This window comes from Rhopalosiphum padi, chromosome 4 (genome assembly GCF_020882245.1).
Source record: "Rhopalosiphum padi isolate XX-2018 chromosome 4, ASM2088224v1, whole genome shotgun sequence".
NCBI classification, from domain to species: Eukaryota; Metazoa; Arthropoda; class Insecta; order Hemiptera; family Aphididae; genus Rhopalosiphum; species Rhopalosiphum padi.
The window spans coordinates 52,977,668-52,995,852 of record NC_083600.1 but is presented as its reverse complement, the minus strand read 5'-3'; the positions used below and the strand labels follow the sequence as shown (position 1 = coordinate 52,995,852).

General features: G+C 24.8%; 1 protein-coding gene across 1 annotated transcript; it reads right to left on the bottom strand.

Moving 5' to 3' along the window:
* Positions 1–2,297: 2,297 nt before the first annotated feature.
* Positions 2,298–10,795, bottom strand: LOC132930041 (uncharacterized). Its single transcript, XM_060995697.1, has 12 exons — positions 10,774–10,795; positions 10,563–10,604; positions 10,298–10,389; positions 9,438–9,489; positions 8,934–8,990; positions 8,718–8,756; positions 7,484–7,510; positions 4,651–4,689; positions 4,350–4,370; positions 3,679–3,714; positions 3,167–3,187; positions 2,298–2,329 (listed from the first exon to the last, which is right to left on the bottom strand). The coding sequence occupies exons 3-12, from the start codon at positions 10,370–10,372 to the stop codon at positions 2,298–2,300; spliced, it is 399 nt and encodes a 132-aa protein (XP_060851680.1). The 5' UTR covers positions 10,373–10,389; positions 10,563–10,604; positions 10,774–10,795.
* Between the last annotated feature and the right edge of the window lie 7,390 nt (positions 10,796–18,185).

Sequence of the window (18,185 nt, the reverse complement as noted above, 5' to 3'; positions counted from 1 at the left end):
AAGAAAAAGAGCTGTGCTAAAGAACGCAAGACAAAATAGTTTTCCGTCAAGATTTTCAAGTTAATTATAAAATTTTATTATAAAATACATTGTTAAATGTGTTACTTTAAACTAAAATAGAATTTCAAATTTTGTATTACTTGCTATAAATTGAAATAATTTATTACCAACAACCTTTTGAGCACCTGCTATGACATTGGATAATATTAGACACCATTTGTACTCCAATTTAAATATGTTTGTAATACAACCTTGGCAATTTGTTATATCTATTGTTTATTTTTAATCAGTTAAATATTATTGACAATATAAAATTTTTTTTTTCGTTAATACTGTCAAATGTCAATACTTTGTATTAATTTTCTCTCAGGACGAATCAGAACATGGCAAACTATCGTTAAACAGTATAAATTGTGTGTTGCTTGATTTTATATTAGAGTGAAATAATCCGTTGCCAAACTTTATGACGTAAAGAACATTATCTGTTATAGCCCATTGCATTTTTTGAATATATTTCAATTTTTCCGTGATGTGAGATTATTTTTAAACAATAACTGAAGTATTAAGTTTTGCTTTTATAATTATTTTTTGCTACTAAAATATATGATTTAATTTATACTTGATTTTTACCTCCTTTTTTACATGTTTTTTTGTGGTTTTTCAAATCTACAGAAAAAACCATGATATTGTTAATTAATATTAATATATTTTTATACTAAAAAAATTTAAGCGCTTCTTAAAATGTAAAGTACAAACTATCAATATACAGTATAACTTAATCTAAAATAAAATCCTATATTAGTAACCATGATGTAAATCGTACCCTCAGATATAAAACCAAGGTTAGGTTTTACTTACTAATAAATATCGTTTTTAATGCGTGTCAAGCGTTATTTACAATATGTAGACACATGAATAGTCTAAATCAGGTATATAAAACATGTGGCCCACAATGAACAAAAAAAAAAAAATAAAATAATAGTAAAAAACGTAAAGAATAAAATTGAAAAATCTGTATAAAATATTTTTATTTCGTTGAATTTTTATGTGTCACCCGCGTTCCAAGGTATTCAATATTTTTGGCACAATTGATATTTTAGGTTTGACATACCTGGTCTAAACCAATTTACACTGTTTTATATTGGTACAGTTTTGAATATGCTTGTACAATATCTATCTCATTTAACTAATTTTTTAATTTACTTTTTAAATTGCTTTATATACAATGTTTAGTGTACATAATTGTTATGCTAAAAGAGCAGTGCTAGTGGTATACATCAAATACAAATACAAAATAACTGGAAACTGCTGTGATTTATTCTAAATAATTTATTTTTCACATTATTTAAACTGTTTTTTTTTTGTTTTTCCTTTTATTGTTAAGACATAAAAATGTTGTGGGCTCGATACCCATTAGCACGGTAGTGATCATCGAAGGATAAATGCAGCATAAACGTATTTTAAATATTTGAAAACTTTAAATGATTTACGTTTCAAAAAATAAAATATATTTGAATTATTTATTTTCTTCATAATTTAATCTCTATTGGTAATATCTAAGTAAAATGTCATCAGCTTAATTAAATCAATTAATAAAGTATATTATATTAGTTTTCTTACAAAAATCATATGATTTAATTAAATTTCCGAATGCATTATCTGTTAAATAATAAAAATGTTATTACTATAACAAAAAGGGTTTTTTTTAATCGACCAAGAAGCGTTGTTGCTGAGAACTATTTAAGTTAATATTATTACTAAATTTTTCTTATATAAATAAAAAAGAAAGAAAGAAAAAACAATATTTTGATCCGCTTTAGATCTAAAAGTCATATTAAGATATCTGTGATTACTGTTCAAGTTTGTGGTTATCATCAAATAATTATAATATACTTACTGTCGTAACTATGTTTGTACAGAATAAGAACTGTTTAAAAATTTATAATTTTTCTACATTAATGAAAATACCAATACAATTATATGCTGTTTCAATAAATTATAACTGCAGTAACGATAATTTATTGTTATACTATATAATTGTCGTACTATATAATATATTCATTACACTAAAATTAAATATAATATAATATAATATTACGTTTAAAATGCAAAACGTTATACAATTTAAATTGTTTATTCTTTAAGATTTTAATTACTTAATTAATAATATTATCATAAGAATTTAAAAATACAACAAATAAATAATGATTAAATTTAAAGAGAATACTTTATAATGTAGTATTTTCATTATGGTGACATGGTCATCATAAAATAACAGGTTAGGTTAAACAAATAATTTATATTAAAATAGTTGTCTTACGTTCACATGCTTAAAGTAGAAAAAAAATACAAATTAAACAAATAGTTACTTTTTTATAGACGTATTTAATTCAACTATATTAACAACTAAATTATAATTTTTCCTTTCAATAGCTATTATATCATTGTTACAATAAATTAATAAATATGTAAGAACTGTGAAGATTTGAGTGAGTGTTATTATTTATTATTTAAAAAAAGTCAGTTTTTAAAAATAGATAAGGTTCAAAATTAAACATAGCAAAAGTGTTGATAATGTTAAATGTTTATCTTAGGGGCCATGCTAAAAAATGTATTATTTTATTCTTTTAAGTTGATCAAATAGCTTTATATTACATATGTATATTATCCGATTGAATATAGTTTTATTTTAAATTAAGTAAGATATACTATAATAATATATTAACATTATTAACTTACCTATAACACCTGTGCAATTATAAATTTAAATAGTAATTTGATGATTAAAAAAGTTATTTAAATACTACGAATCGGATTTTAATTACGGCTCATTCAATAATCTTTTAAATGATTTTCTTTTTAAGTACTTATAAACTTTGCTAATAATACGATTCCAGTTACTAACTTAGACTAAAGTCGAACAAAAATCTCTATATCTATATCTATATAATAAATAATTTTTTATTTATTTATTCTATAATATCTACTAAAAAAGTTTTGTTTTCAAAACTATTCAAAAATATTATTATAAATGGTTCATTAAACTTGTTAAAATGAGTTTTAAATTTATAATACAATTATTAGCTATTAAAGTAATGTATTTTTTTATATACATATTTACAATTAACATAGCTAGTAATGATAAAGAAATAATATGTGGTCTTACCTCTGTTGTTAGTGTACATTGCTATGAATATATTTTAGAATTTATAAATTATTTTCTGTTACATATTTGGTAAAATGAAAATCGTCATAATAAAATTATGAAATAGTTTATATACTTTATGTTTAATACAATTTAATATAATAGTCAATATAATAATAAGTTATAATAACTTATAAATATTATCGAATTGAAGTCCAGAAGCTTTATTTAAAATGTTGCTGATATTTTCAACATCAACACCCATTGGTGCAATTAAGGGGGGGGAATCAGGTAGGCTTAGCCTTATCGAAATGTACTTTGCCCCCCTATTTTTTTTTGGTTATTTAAGATTTAATAATAATTTAAGCATAAGATAATGCGATACATTCTTTTACAATATATCGTAGAATTAATAGATAATATATTATGAAATTTCAACACAAGTTTTATCATATTATAGAATTCCATATTTTGAATGATTCGTTTTAAATATCTGATCCAATTTAAAACAAACTTATTATGAAAATACATACCGGCAATTGTATCAAGCGGACGTTGTGATTCTCCTTCTAAAATACAACAAATTAGTTCTGAATTTAATGGCATTTTAAAATTTTCTGTTTCAAGCCCTGTGCGCACGTTTTTGATGTGAACAGTAAACGCAGAAGTACAAAAAAAAAATATTTTTTTTTTTGGATTTTTTTTTAAAAATGTTTTTGATATTTGTAACAGGTACATCATTATTTCAATAAAAAAAAATAATGAAAAAAATGTTTTGTAATTTTCAAGTATTAATAGAGTCGACCTATATTGGAAATCGATATCAAAAATGAAAAGGATAAATAGAAACATATTTTATAAAATGCAATTGATTGTGTTAGATTTTGTAACGTAAAAAATTTAGCTTTTTGAAGATCTTAAAATGAAATTGGATAGCCTGACTGTGGAGTATACTTAAATTCAATTAATCTTTATTATAGTATTATTATTTATTTATTTTTTTTTGTTATATAATTACAGTATTACACAATTTACTTATATCTAAGTTACTAAATTATTTTTAAAACAATGTATAATAAAACACCAATATGATAATACCAAAAAAAAGAAAAAGATTAAATAATAAATTAATGAAGGAAAGCGAATATTTTTTTAATTTTTCTCCAGCCGACAAATTATGATACCACGCCTTTGAAATACATACCGGGAGATATCGTTTTGGACCCTATGATTTGAATAATAAACATAAAAGTACAAAAAAATATAAATATTCTATTTATTGTATTTTTTTTTTTAAATAATGTTGATATTTGTAACAGGTACATTTTTTGAATAAAAAAAAAAATAATAATAATAATTTTCAGTGATTTTTAATAAATAATAGAATTAGTAGATAGTACATGAAAGATCAATACAAATTATCATATTATAGAATTCCTTAAATTGAATGATTAATTTTAAAGATCTAATCCAATTTAAAATACATTTAATATGACAATACATACCAATATTTATACCCTTCGGCTTTTTCGGTTTTCGTTGTTCTAAAATAGAATAAATTAGTTCTGAGTTTAGTGTCATTTCAAAATCATCTTATTGTTTTATTTATATAATTAAGATAAGTTTTCAATTCAACAAATAGTTAAAAAAAATTATCTGTAATGAGTGGATATAGACAAATATAAATGTGCCCAATATTCTTGGCTCTGTAGCCTTTCTTTTATCTGGTGTGCACAGTCCTTATGAATTATCATCATAAATTTGAAAGTAAATTGATTACCTATTTAATAATTTATGCGAATATCTACTTAATATTTACAATAAATATCTACCATATACATAGGTGAGTTCAGATGAGGTTTGCTCGTCAACAATTTAAATTATACATATTACTAGCTGCCTCCGTGCACTTCGTCGCCCGTACAAAAAAAATAATAGTCCGTTTGGGCGACTATCATTTGTACTATTTGGGTGAGTGAAATTATTTTTACCTATATGTGAGGTAAAAACCTGGTGACAGTACGGATGATATTATTGCTAATCATTATTATATAATCACTTAAGCACTTTGTAATATTTGTATAATAAATATATTCCTATATTATGCATTATTGAATGGTCCCTAATTTTAATATAATTTACATTATTAATAATGTAATAATTACATAGGCATATTTTATTTTGGCTTTTGCGCTGTTTTTTTATGTGCCCTTAGCTTAAGCCAGTCTCGCAAAGCCCAGCTACGACTCTGAAAATTGATGTAAATAAATTTACTATACCGTATTTAACGTACGACAAACGGATACACAACACATTTTACATTTATCACCACAATATGTATAGCAAAACCTTTCTTTCAGAGTATGCAAGAAGACTATAAAAGTATAGACCACATATTATGGTTATTATGCATTATAGTACATCTCTATATATAACTATATTATATGTTAAAATTATGTGCATTACAGTGTGCGTATTTTATTTTATTTTTTTTTTAATTTGATCTGAAAACCTCTTGTACTGATATTTGTAGAGATGTTAAGATACGGTATTTTTTTTTTTTTTTGTAGAAAACCGTAGACACCGGTCTACGCCTTATCAACTGCCACCACGGGCAACGACGACACGACACCGTCGACTCTAGACATAGTTACTCTAACGCGTTATTTCTGTTACGTTACTACTCAACACTGCAAAACATGTATAACCAAATAAAACATATAAGACAAAAACCAAAATAAAAATTCCAAAAAAAAGGTGCCCTGCAGGCTGTGATGTAATAAAGTTCCATAACAAATACTAGATATTCACAAATGTTCTTAACAAATAAACTATTGACAACATACAGATTAATAAAACTAGCAATATTTTTAATTTTGGTTGTACTAACCTGAGTACTAATGACTGAGCACTGACGGCTTTTAACTGTTGCAGTGTCAAAATTAAAATGGAATTCAGCATAAATGTATAAAATAAACTAATACAGGCTATATTGTTAATATATGTTAAAATTAAAAATAAAAATATATTATTTTATTCACATACCCATTATTACACATTTCTTTTAAAATATTATTTTGCAGTTATGACTTTTATTTCAACGTTAATTTTAAAATTTAAAACCTTTAAAATACGCCACGAAAATTATACGCCCGGGGATAAATCCCCGACTTCCCCCCCCCCTCCTTCCTAGATCCGGCCCTGCGTGAACCATCTTACTGACAACGGCGACGACGTCGCCTAGTCGTAAGACTGCGTAATGCATAATTGTGTATTCTCTTTAATACGTCAACATCTGGCACAGTGACATTTATCAACTAGCTATTGTGTATCGTTGTTTATCATCAATAAAAATACATCGTACAAATAGTGAAATTCGTGTTGTTCTTTTATACTGACCAGCTCACCGTGGACTCACTGAGCACCTGCCACCGTAGCCGTGACAGTATTATACCAGTATTATACCGTATAGAACCCGGGAGTTCTAATTATCCGAGTTAAATTATCGGAAATTGAATTCAGGTTATAAAACCATAATTAATTGTGAAATATGAATCGTTTTAAATGGGTTAATTAAAAAATGGCTAAAAGGTCAGAAAACATTTAAAAAACACAATATAATACAATAATTATTATTTTAAACCAAATTCACCAAATTAATATTTAGTCATGCTACCAATTATGGTGTACCATAATAAGTCTATATATCACATATCTATATAGCGTATAGAAATAATTTAAATTTAAAAAATTGTAATTATAATTTTTATTTCATACTAAATTATATTATTAAAATATCAAATAATTTTTCCTAGCAAATTTCAAAATAAATAAGGGTTTGAGTAACCTAATCTATCGTTCAACCAGCATATAAATATATTTACAAACTTCTGGTTTCACATTTTTAATTTTTGTAACAGAAATTCAGTAAAAAAAAAGTTCCGAGTATAATATAAACTAAATTATTTAGTCTTCAAAAATATTAATTAATAAACATAGGTATTACTGGCTTACTGGTTAAGTAAGAGTTTTTTTTTTATAGTGCCTGTATAAAATAATTTTATACCATGTGTTTAATATCTTGTATTATACTGTCTTATACAAGTATAATACAAATTCACATCTATAAATATTTGTAATAGCCACATCAGTATTTTAATAATAAAATAAAAAATGATGACAAAAATATTCTATAATTTTTAAGAATTTATAGAATTTATACATAATAATAAACAAGAGATAAATTAAAATTATCATATTATAAGATTCAATAAAATTAATAGTATATTTTAGATCTAATCCAATTAAAAATAAAATATGTAATATGACAATACATACCATCAGGAATCGACAATTTTCTTTTTTCTAAAACAGAAAAAATTAATTCTGAAGTTAGGTTAGATTAAGATAAGGTCCCAATTAAATAAATAATTTTAAAATAATTTCAAAAAAAGGTGGGCAAAAGGGTATCGCTCTGCTGTATAGTTGAGATGGAGAATAGGTCACTATAAAGGATGAGTTAAATTTGAATGCAATGACAGGTATCATTGTATACGAAAAACGATTCTGAACGGAGATGATTTGTTAGTCTAGGTCCTAGACTCTAGGATATATTATATAAATATATAATAACCTATATTTTAATTCTATTATATCGTTATTTTACTCGATTTCGTAAAAAATAAAATTTCATTCGCTTACAAAATGTTTTCTATATTGACACTAGAGTTTTTTTTACAGCTATTTGAAGGAAAACTTATGGAAAACATTGTATTGGGTTTTTAACCTTAAGTATAAATCACTTAAATTTTATAAATTTTCAATTTTAAAATTCCTTGCAAATATTCGCGATTTTTACATATTTTGTAAACATTTGAAATTTAAATGCTTATAAACAAAAATTGTGGGCATTTATGTTTTATAGGCATAAAAAAAAAATTATAAAAATCGAAAGTTTCTATTGACTGCAAATAGCTAAGAAAAAATCAAAATATTTTGAAAATTTAATCGTAAGTAGATAACGCTAATATAAACATTTGGTGAAAATTTAAAGTATTTACATTGACTCGCTTTTGAGTTACAGCAAAATAAAAAAATCGTTTTCGTCGAAAACTGGTCATGCGTAAGCAGTCCCGTTTTTCCGTTACTTTTTTGGGTTTTTCCTGACGCATTTGAAAACTACTGGGAATTTGTTATAATATATTTACAGAAGCATGTGACTTCGTTTTTTTTTTTTGGGCGGGGGAGGCGTATTTTATTGCCTTTATAAGTATTGAACCGTGATGTAGAAAATATACGAAGTAGGCTAGTAGATTATTTGAGAATAGATAGCCATCATCTTGAGGACATAATTCGAGTAAATAAATATACCTTCGTTTATTTTTCAAACGGATAGATTAGAAAAATTAAATTTATCACAAGTGTATAATATATAAGTAGTTTAGTGATTACATCCCGATTTTAGAAACGATTATGGTATCCATACCATAATTTGGTAAAAATATAATACTGAAAAATTTTATATTTATACAATTTGAAATTATATTATGTACATGTTTAAACTGTTACTCACTTAATTTTATACAATATCCTTTTGGAGTCAATAGTTCAGCTGAAATAAATATTTAAAATAATAGGTATTTGGTTGCGTTTTTTTTTTTCACTTAATACATTATGAACATAAGAATACAAACACAATTATAAGTTCAAAAAATTTAGGAGAAATTCTATAAACTTTTTGCATAAATACTTATAAAAACAGGTACCTACATTTAAAAATATTACTTACTCTCTACTTGGATTCCAGGGGCGATAACATTTTCCTTATAAAATAACTGTATATACGCTGTAAGAAATTTTATGATTTGATAAATATTATAATCTATAAATTATAATTCCCTTTTTGTGCAGTGTTCCTACAAATATGTGTCAAATTCAATGTTATCTTACTATAATACGAATAACAAATAACAATATTAGGACTTTCAGTTATCTGGATATTATTTATACATCTTTTATACTTAAACCTGTTTATTGACATGTTATGTCTTGTGCGAGTACAAAATATCAATATATAATATTTTAAATATACCTATTTACATCGTCTAAATATTATGGGTTTTTAAAAATTATTTGAAAAACTGCAAGTTGGGCATGGCTTCAATAGTAGTGGTTATAAATAGTGTTTTTTTTAAACACCAAAACCTCGATTGTTTAAATAGTTTTACATTTTGGTTTATACATGTGAAAGAAGACTTGTCAATCAATTATATAACTGTATCAAATAACATACTTCTAATATGGATATCTTGTATTAATGATTTGTCATCGTTAACTAATTTCGGCTAGAAATAGTATTAAACATACATGTATTCAGTGATCCTTGTAATGAAATGTATAAAATATTAAAATTCGGAAATTTCAATACAACTGAAAACTATCTAAATAGGTAGTTTTAAATTATGCCATATTATATAACAAAAAAAAAAAGATTTTTTTCAAACATCGTCCATATTAAAGAAACACATTGAAGAATAAAATATTAAGATTGTGTTGAAAGTCATACTTAATATAGGATAGAGATGTTTTCATTTTCTTCTAAACAGCATTAAGAGGACGTAGTACCAGAATGTGTGGTCTCCGTCTTACACACGTGAGACATAGAACATTTTCGTTCACCAGTTTCAATATTGTGCTGTTAGTTTTGATATAAGGGTGAACTGACCTATTATACAATTTAAAGGTTAGATTATTATCCAGGGCCCCACGTAGCCTTTTATTGATACTCGTATTATCAATTTTAAGTAATTCATGATCTTTTTGAAACTGTACATTTTAAAATGATGCGAGTTCTACGTCCTCTTAAAACAAAGAATCAATACTCTGCATGCATTATTATTCGTTTGGTACGACCAAATATTTTAAAAAAAAAGATTGAAAATTAAAAAAAAAATTAAATACAATTTTGAAAATGTTGATTTGGTGTTAATTGAATTCTTTTTTTATTTAAATGTTTAAATGTTAATTTATATTTTTAATAATATTAAATTTAAAATTGTTTTTTTGATGAATAAATAATTTTAATATATATGAAAAAGTTTAGTTGATAATATGTATTGTGTATTACATTAAAAATAAATTTACAAAACTCACTATCAATAATGGTTCTGTGCTCTCACTTTTTATCTTTTCCAATAACACCAGATCCATATAGTCTTTGAAGATCATATTTTCTTGTCCTAATACTTCATGATAATTATCGAGAAACAAATTTGTCATATTATATTTACTATACACATACTATACACATACCCTACAATCTGTACGATATGAACGTTGTTAATCAATGATGTAACTGTATATTTTAGGAATCTGACATCTTATTAACATATACATTATACAACTCTAAATTACTTACAAAATTTCCTCGCAAAACAAATATTTACAAATATTTCGTCATCTACATAAATGTATTGAAAAATATTAATGTTAATTATCAATAGATATAAAATGTAAATACCTATGTAATATTTATTATACAGATTTATTATTTTTTCTGATTAAATGTATAAAAAATGTATCAAAATTTAATCTGACAATACATATTGATACCATAAACGTTTACTTACATTTAAATCCAACATATTTTAAATATCCTGTTAGTTAATATGGTATTATTTTAATATTATCATGGTAATAATATACAAACACACATTGTAAAATGTATTAACAATAATTTACTGATATAAAGTATCTTACCAATGCATTCTAAAAAATGAAAATAAATTATTTGTTATTTAAACATAACGAGTCTTCCATTTCATAGCACGTAAATATGACATACAAATATCGATTATAATTTAATTAATATCAATACTTAAACTTAAATACAAGATAAAGTTACTAATATTATAAAACTATTTCAAAAAAAAATAGGTATAATGAAACCACTTTATCATAGTAAGCTATGAAATATCTGCAATTAAATTCAAGTATTCTTCATGAAATTGATCGTTTGATGTTTTTAATTATTTAATATTATATGTAGTATAATTTTAAATACTTTATGATTTTTCGTGGGACTAATCATTTATAGATTTTGTGAAATATATGTAATTTTAACGTAGGTATAACTAATATTTGTTTATATTACATATTATGATATATTCTGCAGTCTATGTACGATATGTACACACACACATAAGTTCGGTGTATGACTAGGTATGTGAATGCGAGAACCATAATATGTGTATAAACATAAAGTATACTATGTAATTTGTCAGTTTCTTGCTACGTGTTCTATATTATATTTTATGTGTGAGTTGGAGTGTACACATGCAGGAACCGTCTTAGATAATTCAAAATACTTAGGTACACAGTGTTTAAGAGCTCATTTCGAATTTAAAAAAAAAACGTAAATGAATACAGCTAAATGGATATTAGTTAATTATGTTAACGGTAATAACACAGAATAAGAACACATTGATTTACGCTTAAATACGTTATTATTTATAAGTACTGTCCTATACTATAGAGTATAGACGACTATATACTAAAAATTATAATATAATTCAAAGTTAGGCAGGTGTGTGTATTATGTATGTGTACGTGATTGTAATAATCGGTTAGAATTTCACGCGGGCGTCATACGGTCTTCAGTACAGTATATTAATTTATGTTGTTTTTATATAATAAATAGGTTTTCCTTGACAATAACAGATTTGTGATACTATTCCTTGCAATCGATTCGCGTTTAATATCTGACGACTGATTCTTGTTATTATTGAGTGCATATTTTGAGTCATAGAAGGTGGCTTTGATTATTTATAATACGTATATATTTTAAGAATGTGTATTAACATTTGAACATAAAAATAGTTTTTTACAAAAATTATATTCTGAGTCATTAAGGAATTAGACCATCGGTTCTCAAACTGTGGGGTAAGTGTACCACTAGTGGTACGCGAAAGACATGGTAGTACGTGGAGTGCTGTTGTTGGATAATAGACCGATTCAATTATTTAATTATTTAATTCATATTTTATTTTAAAAAACTAATAAATAAAAATAATTTTAATGTAGTTGTAGTATTTTACTGCCTTATTATTTAAAATAAATGTATTTAACTGTACAATTTGTAATTTGGATCTTTCTATTTATAGTTATTAGTGGTAAATGACTGATTGATAATATACCTAAGTGGTACGAAAAAATGTTTGAGTACCACTGGATTAGACTATCACATATAATATATATTATTATATAATAAATTATGTGTCTTAATCAGTGTAAATGTCATATCTTTTTTTTTTATTGTAAATTTTTCCGAGTTATATCAGACCATGTAAAAAAAAATATTGCACATTAAAATTAAGTGTTTAACGTAATTGAATTCAAGTGTAACAAAAGTTATTTATACTTCAATCTTGTGTTCCATTACAATTTTTATATTCTGACATGTGTGTTATTAATCGTTATAAGTAATTAGACTATCACATTTATTATATCCAATATTATATTATAAATTATATGTTTATTAATTAATATGAATACCTATCATATCTTAATATAACTAATAAAATATAATTGTTATATGTTACCTTTTGTATGTTTTTTTATGTCGGCTTCATTAACAATACAATAGCTCACAATAATTACCATAGTTAATATTATTAAAACTTTAATCGAAATCATAGTTTTTGTTTAGACAACTACAAAGAACGAGTATAACTTTTAGTTTCGAAGGGTAAATCTAAAATGACTGCACTCTACAATAGCATTTTTATATCATAAATACTGCTAAAACAGTTCCTATTTACTTTGGAGTATATTATGCATTAAAACAAATAATTAAATATTTTATGTATTTGTTTCAAAAACATTTTTTTTTAAATCCAAATGAAAAAATATAATGTTAAGTCTCAAGTGGTACACATATGTTGGAGTAAAATCAAAATATAAAATGTATTGAGCTTAAACTCAATTTTTTAAAATGAATTATTTATCCATGACATTTCAGAAAAATTATTAATAGGCAGTTTATTCCAAAGATTTAATATATGGATATTTTTGATTTAGCCTATGAGTAACACATAAAGGAGATTGGAACACGTTAAATTTACTGAGAATCTTAACAGTTTTTTATCACTTTTATTACCACTAAAAATTGTATGTGATTCCTAAGTGGACTAAAAGGGAATTTTCTGTAGTTTTTATTGATAAATTTGTTATCATATACTTATAGAAGCATATGACTTCGTTTATGGGGGATATTCAATTGCCGTTATAAGTATTAAACCTAACTTGGGTGGGGTGGGGGTAAGGCAATTTCATATTGAACGATTGTGTTAGGGGAGACATTGTTGTCGAACATTTCTTTACGAAGTTTTTAGACTAATAGTTTTCTGAGATCCGTGTTTAAATCATATATTATAGAGATGGAGATTGGTTATTATTTAAATAGTGAATTGTTGAGTTATCTGAAGTTAACAAAATTCTAGATATGTGATATCTAGATAGTGATGGCTAATAGACTGAAGATAGGGTTACATCTGAAGGCTCCAGTTGCACATCTTATACCAGTGTTATGGACTAGGTCAACTATTTTGGATAATTGGATATATTACCATTAGAATTTCTATAGCAGATTGAACCGTAGTCTAGTTTTGATCTAACTAGTGATCTATATAAAGGTCAAAAGTAAAAATTTTCCAGTAGTTTTCAAAAGCGTTAGGAAAAATCTTAAAATAGTAACGGACAAACCATCTAAAACGTCTTTTAATGATTTAATCATAACTTAGTAAATATAATAATAGCATTTCAAGAAAAAAAACTTGGAAAAATCGAAAATTTCAATTGTCTATAAATAGCTTTAAAAAGTCAAAATAATTTTAAAATTAATCGTTAATAGATAACAGTAGGTAATATAAACATTTGGTGAAAATTTCAAATATTTACAATGATTCGTTTTTGAGTTACAGCAAAGTAAACTGATTATGCGCAAACATTTCCGTTTTTACGTTACTTTTTAATGATTTTTCCTGACGTTTTTAAAAACTACTAGACATCTTTACTCCCCCCCCCCCCCCCCAATCAAATACCAATTAGGTTCACTTTCCTTTTCGAGACGGGGCTGAAGTCAAAAATCAAAGCACTATCACTACTCCAAAATGTGATGGCAGACACAAAAAAAACAGTTATCACTGTAAAATAAATCATAACTTCATCCAGAAATTATAATTTGTTTCCGTTTTTATAATATCGCAACAAATAGGGATACACATTACCAACATCTAGTCAGATTACGGATACGGTTTTTCACTTTTAGAGTCTAATACTTCATTCCGTAGGGATACAGTAGACCGATCACAGTCAGAGTTATTATGTAAATATGTACCTATTATTATTATTTATTATGTGACTGCTGCTCTTCAGAAATAAGAAGTATTATAAAAACCGAAAACCGTCCACCTTTAAAAAGCTGTACCTCACTAACGAATTAACGAAAAATCATAATTTGAACGTTAAAATTCATTAAAAAAATACCCTACTATTTAATGACATTTTAAATATAGGTTGCCATTTGAAAATCAAAAGTCGATAGTGGTTTCACTAATAATAATATAAGCGTGAAAAAAATAAAAACTTTACATAGTTTAAGAAAAGCATAAAACCAATCAATTAAAAAAAATTTTTTGAAATAATGAGAGTTGTTTGATAAAAGAATCACTCTGTATAATATCCAATCTAAATACCGAATTATCATAAACGCCGACCTATATTAAAAACTGTGGGTACGATTTTATTGTTTATAAAGTAAAGATTCGTATTTGTATATACTTTTTTTTCTATGTTACCATTATTACTTTTTGTTTTATTTTGTAAGCAGATTGAATATTTAAAAAATAAAAAAAAGCCATTTGACAAAAAATAAACAAATAAAAACTATAAATCAATAATAAAATAAATACGTAACGTGTACTCAAGAAACCAAACAAGTTTTGTCACAAGTTTTTTTCTCATATTTTCCTTCTGTGTATTAGCTCTTAGCAGATAGTTTCTGAACACAGGAAATATATTTGTACAAAAACAATAAAAAAAAAAATGGCGGACAACTAGGTGTTACTCTGCTATATACTAAATAGTAGAGGTGGAGAGTAGGTCACCTTAATGGATGTGTTAAATTTGAATACAATAACAGGAATCATTGTATACGAAAAACGATTTTGAACAGAGATAATTTGTCAGTCTAGGATATATTATATTATTACCTATATTGAAATTGCAATTTATTTTTCTCAGCTACTAGTGAAAGTTTAACCTTTGATATAAATTATTAATCACATAAATGTTATGAATTTTGAATTTCGAAATTCCTTGTAAATATTCGCGATTTTGATATATTTCGAAACAAACTTTAAATGCTTATATACAAAAATTGTGATAAACGGTTTTTAATTTTTTTTTACTACAATAAGAAAAAATTATTATAAATCGTTGTATTTAATTTTTAAGATTTTTTAGAATGTCAAATTTTTTTTATAGGCAATTCAAAAATAAACTTAGAAATATTCAATTGTCTATAAATAGCTAAAAAAATTTAAAATATTTTGAAAATTTAATCGTAAATAGATAACAGTAATATAAACATTTGGTGAAAATTTCAAATATTTACAATGATTATTTTGTCGAAAAGTGGTCATGTGTGAAAATTCTAGATTTTCCGTTACTTTTTTAGGCGTTTACCTGATGTTTTTGAATATTACTTGCAACTTTTTTTCTTTTGACCCCCCCCCCAAAAAAAAAGTACCTACTTGATTCACTTTAATTTTAAAAACGGGGCTGAAGTCAAAAATCAATACATTTATACTACTCCAATATCTGATGACAGACACAAAAATAAACTAAACATACATCATTGTAAAATCAGTACATTCATCACTTCTTTGAAAAGGAAAATTCATCTAGTTGATACTTTGAGAGGGTCAAAAGCAAAAAAGTTTCCAGTAGTTTTTAAAAGAGTTGGGAAAAATCCTAGTACTTTTTTAGGGGTTTTCCTGATACTTTTGAAAACTTCTGCCAATTTTTTTGCACAATGGCATTCCAAAAAATCTTTAAAATATATTACAATGTTTATTATAAGTTGGACTTATTGTAGTAAAAAAAAATCAAAAATCGTCAGTCACAATTTTTGTTTATAAGCATTTTAAGTTTAAATGTTTTCGGAATATGTCAATATCGCGGAAATTTGCAAGGAATTTTGAAATTAAAAATTCATACATTTTTTGATTTATACGCAAGGTTAAAAAAATCCAATACAAGGTTCTCCAAAATTTTTTCTTCAAATAACTGTAAAAAAAAAATCTAACGTCAATAAAGAAAAAAATATGTTATGAGCGTATGAAATTTAATTTTTTTTCGAAATCGCGTTATATTATAATATATAATATTCAATCCAAATACAGAATTATCATAAACGATGACTTATATATTAAAAACTGTGGGTACAATTTTATTGTTTATAAAGTCATCTGAGGAAAAATTAACAAATAAAAACCATAAATCAATGACAAAATAATATATATATACGTAACGTTTATTCTAGAAACCATACAAGTGTTGTCACAAGTTTTATTTCTCACATTTTTCTTCTGCGGATTAGCTTTATGCAGATAGTATTTGAACACAGGAAACATATTTGTACAAAAACATCAAAAAAAAAAAAATTTTTTAATAGTACAAAAAAAAACTGAACCTAACCTAACTGAACTATTTACAGAGAAACCTCTAAATACTGGACACCCACATTCGTTGTAGTATTTTTCTGCTATTTAGAAGGAAAAAATATTATATTAGAGAAATAAAAAATTGATTCATTTATTTAGTTATTTATACCTACATATTCATAAGTACATAAGAAATTAAAACTATTTTTATTATTTTTAATTTTAATCTATTTTTAAAAATGGGAAGGTAAATAAAAAGATAAAAAAAAATTGATAATATAAAAATTCTAACTAACATATTAAAAAAATCAGTTACTATTTAGATTGTTTCGTATTTTGTGTTTCATTTTATATGTGAATGCATTTTCTAATTCTGAAAATTTACGATAAAAATGATTAAAATCAAAAGTTAAAAATACCATAATAGTGTCCGATATTGAGAGGTTTTCCGAAAGAAAAGTAGTGAAAATGTCCTCGTTCCCCAAAAAAATATCTGCTATTTAGAGATGTCCGTTAATGGAGGTTTCTCTGTGTTACTCTTTTTATTCGACATTAATATAGTATTCTGTTCAGTATAAAACCGACCAAATCTCGCATTCTAAAGTTTACGCCAACCACGTATTATAATATTATATTAAACTGATTCTAGCAGAATAATATTGATAGATAATTATTTCAAGCACGTGTAATACCATCCACAAGACATTCATTCTAAGAACTGACCACTTGCTATATGTACTTATTGGATATATTTACTAAGCATAATTGACTTTATACTATATTTTCAGAAAAGTGTTACTAAAAATGTTTTGGGTATAATATGTTATGTTTGTAAATAAATAATCAAATAATATACCTATACTATATTATTATCATAAATGTACAGTAAAAACTTCAAATTACTTTTTATATTTTGCAATTTTAGAAAGTATGCAGTTAGTATTAACTTTATTGAATATTTTTATTTCTAAATGTGCAAAAAACCATATTTAATTTGAATATACCTAACAGTCAAACTTAAAATATAACTTATCAAGTCTAAAAACTCTTTAAAGTAATTAATACTATCTTATATATTAATAATGATTTACAATTTCTTTATTTACTTACATATGCATAAAATTAAAATAATATAGAGGAGGCAATTGAGTGGAAAAATAAAATATTGAAGCACTTGCCCACACTTGCCTCAATGTAGCACCACCTATGTATTACATCTAAATATTATGAGCTGAAAAAATAAAAATTCTTTCTTAAATCAAATAATATACATTATAATATTAAGGTATGTAGGAATGAAATAAAAAAATTCAACA

Bases quoted from the DNA above. Each gene is read 5' to 3' on its own strand.
- LOC132930041 (XM_060995697.1), bottom strand. From the start codon at position 10,372: ATGATCTTCAAAGACTATATGGATCTGGTGTTATTGGAAAAGATAAAA. The intron at 7,511-8,717 runs GTGAGTAACAGT...TTTCTGTTTTAG, and splicing joins AGGATATTGTATAAAATTAA to AAAAAAGAAAATTGTCGATT. The intron at 3,715-4,349 runs GTATGTATTTCA...GTTGTATTTTAG, and splicing joins GTCCAAAACGATATCTCCCG to AAGGAGAATCACAACGTCCG.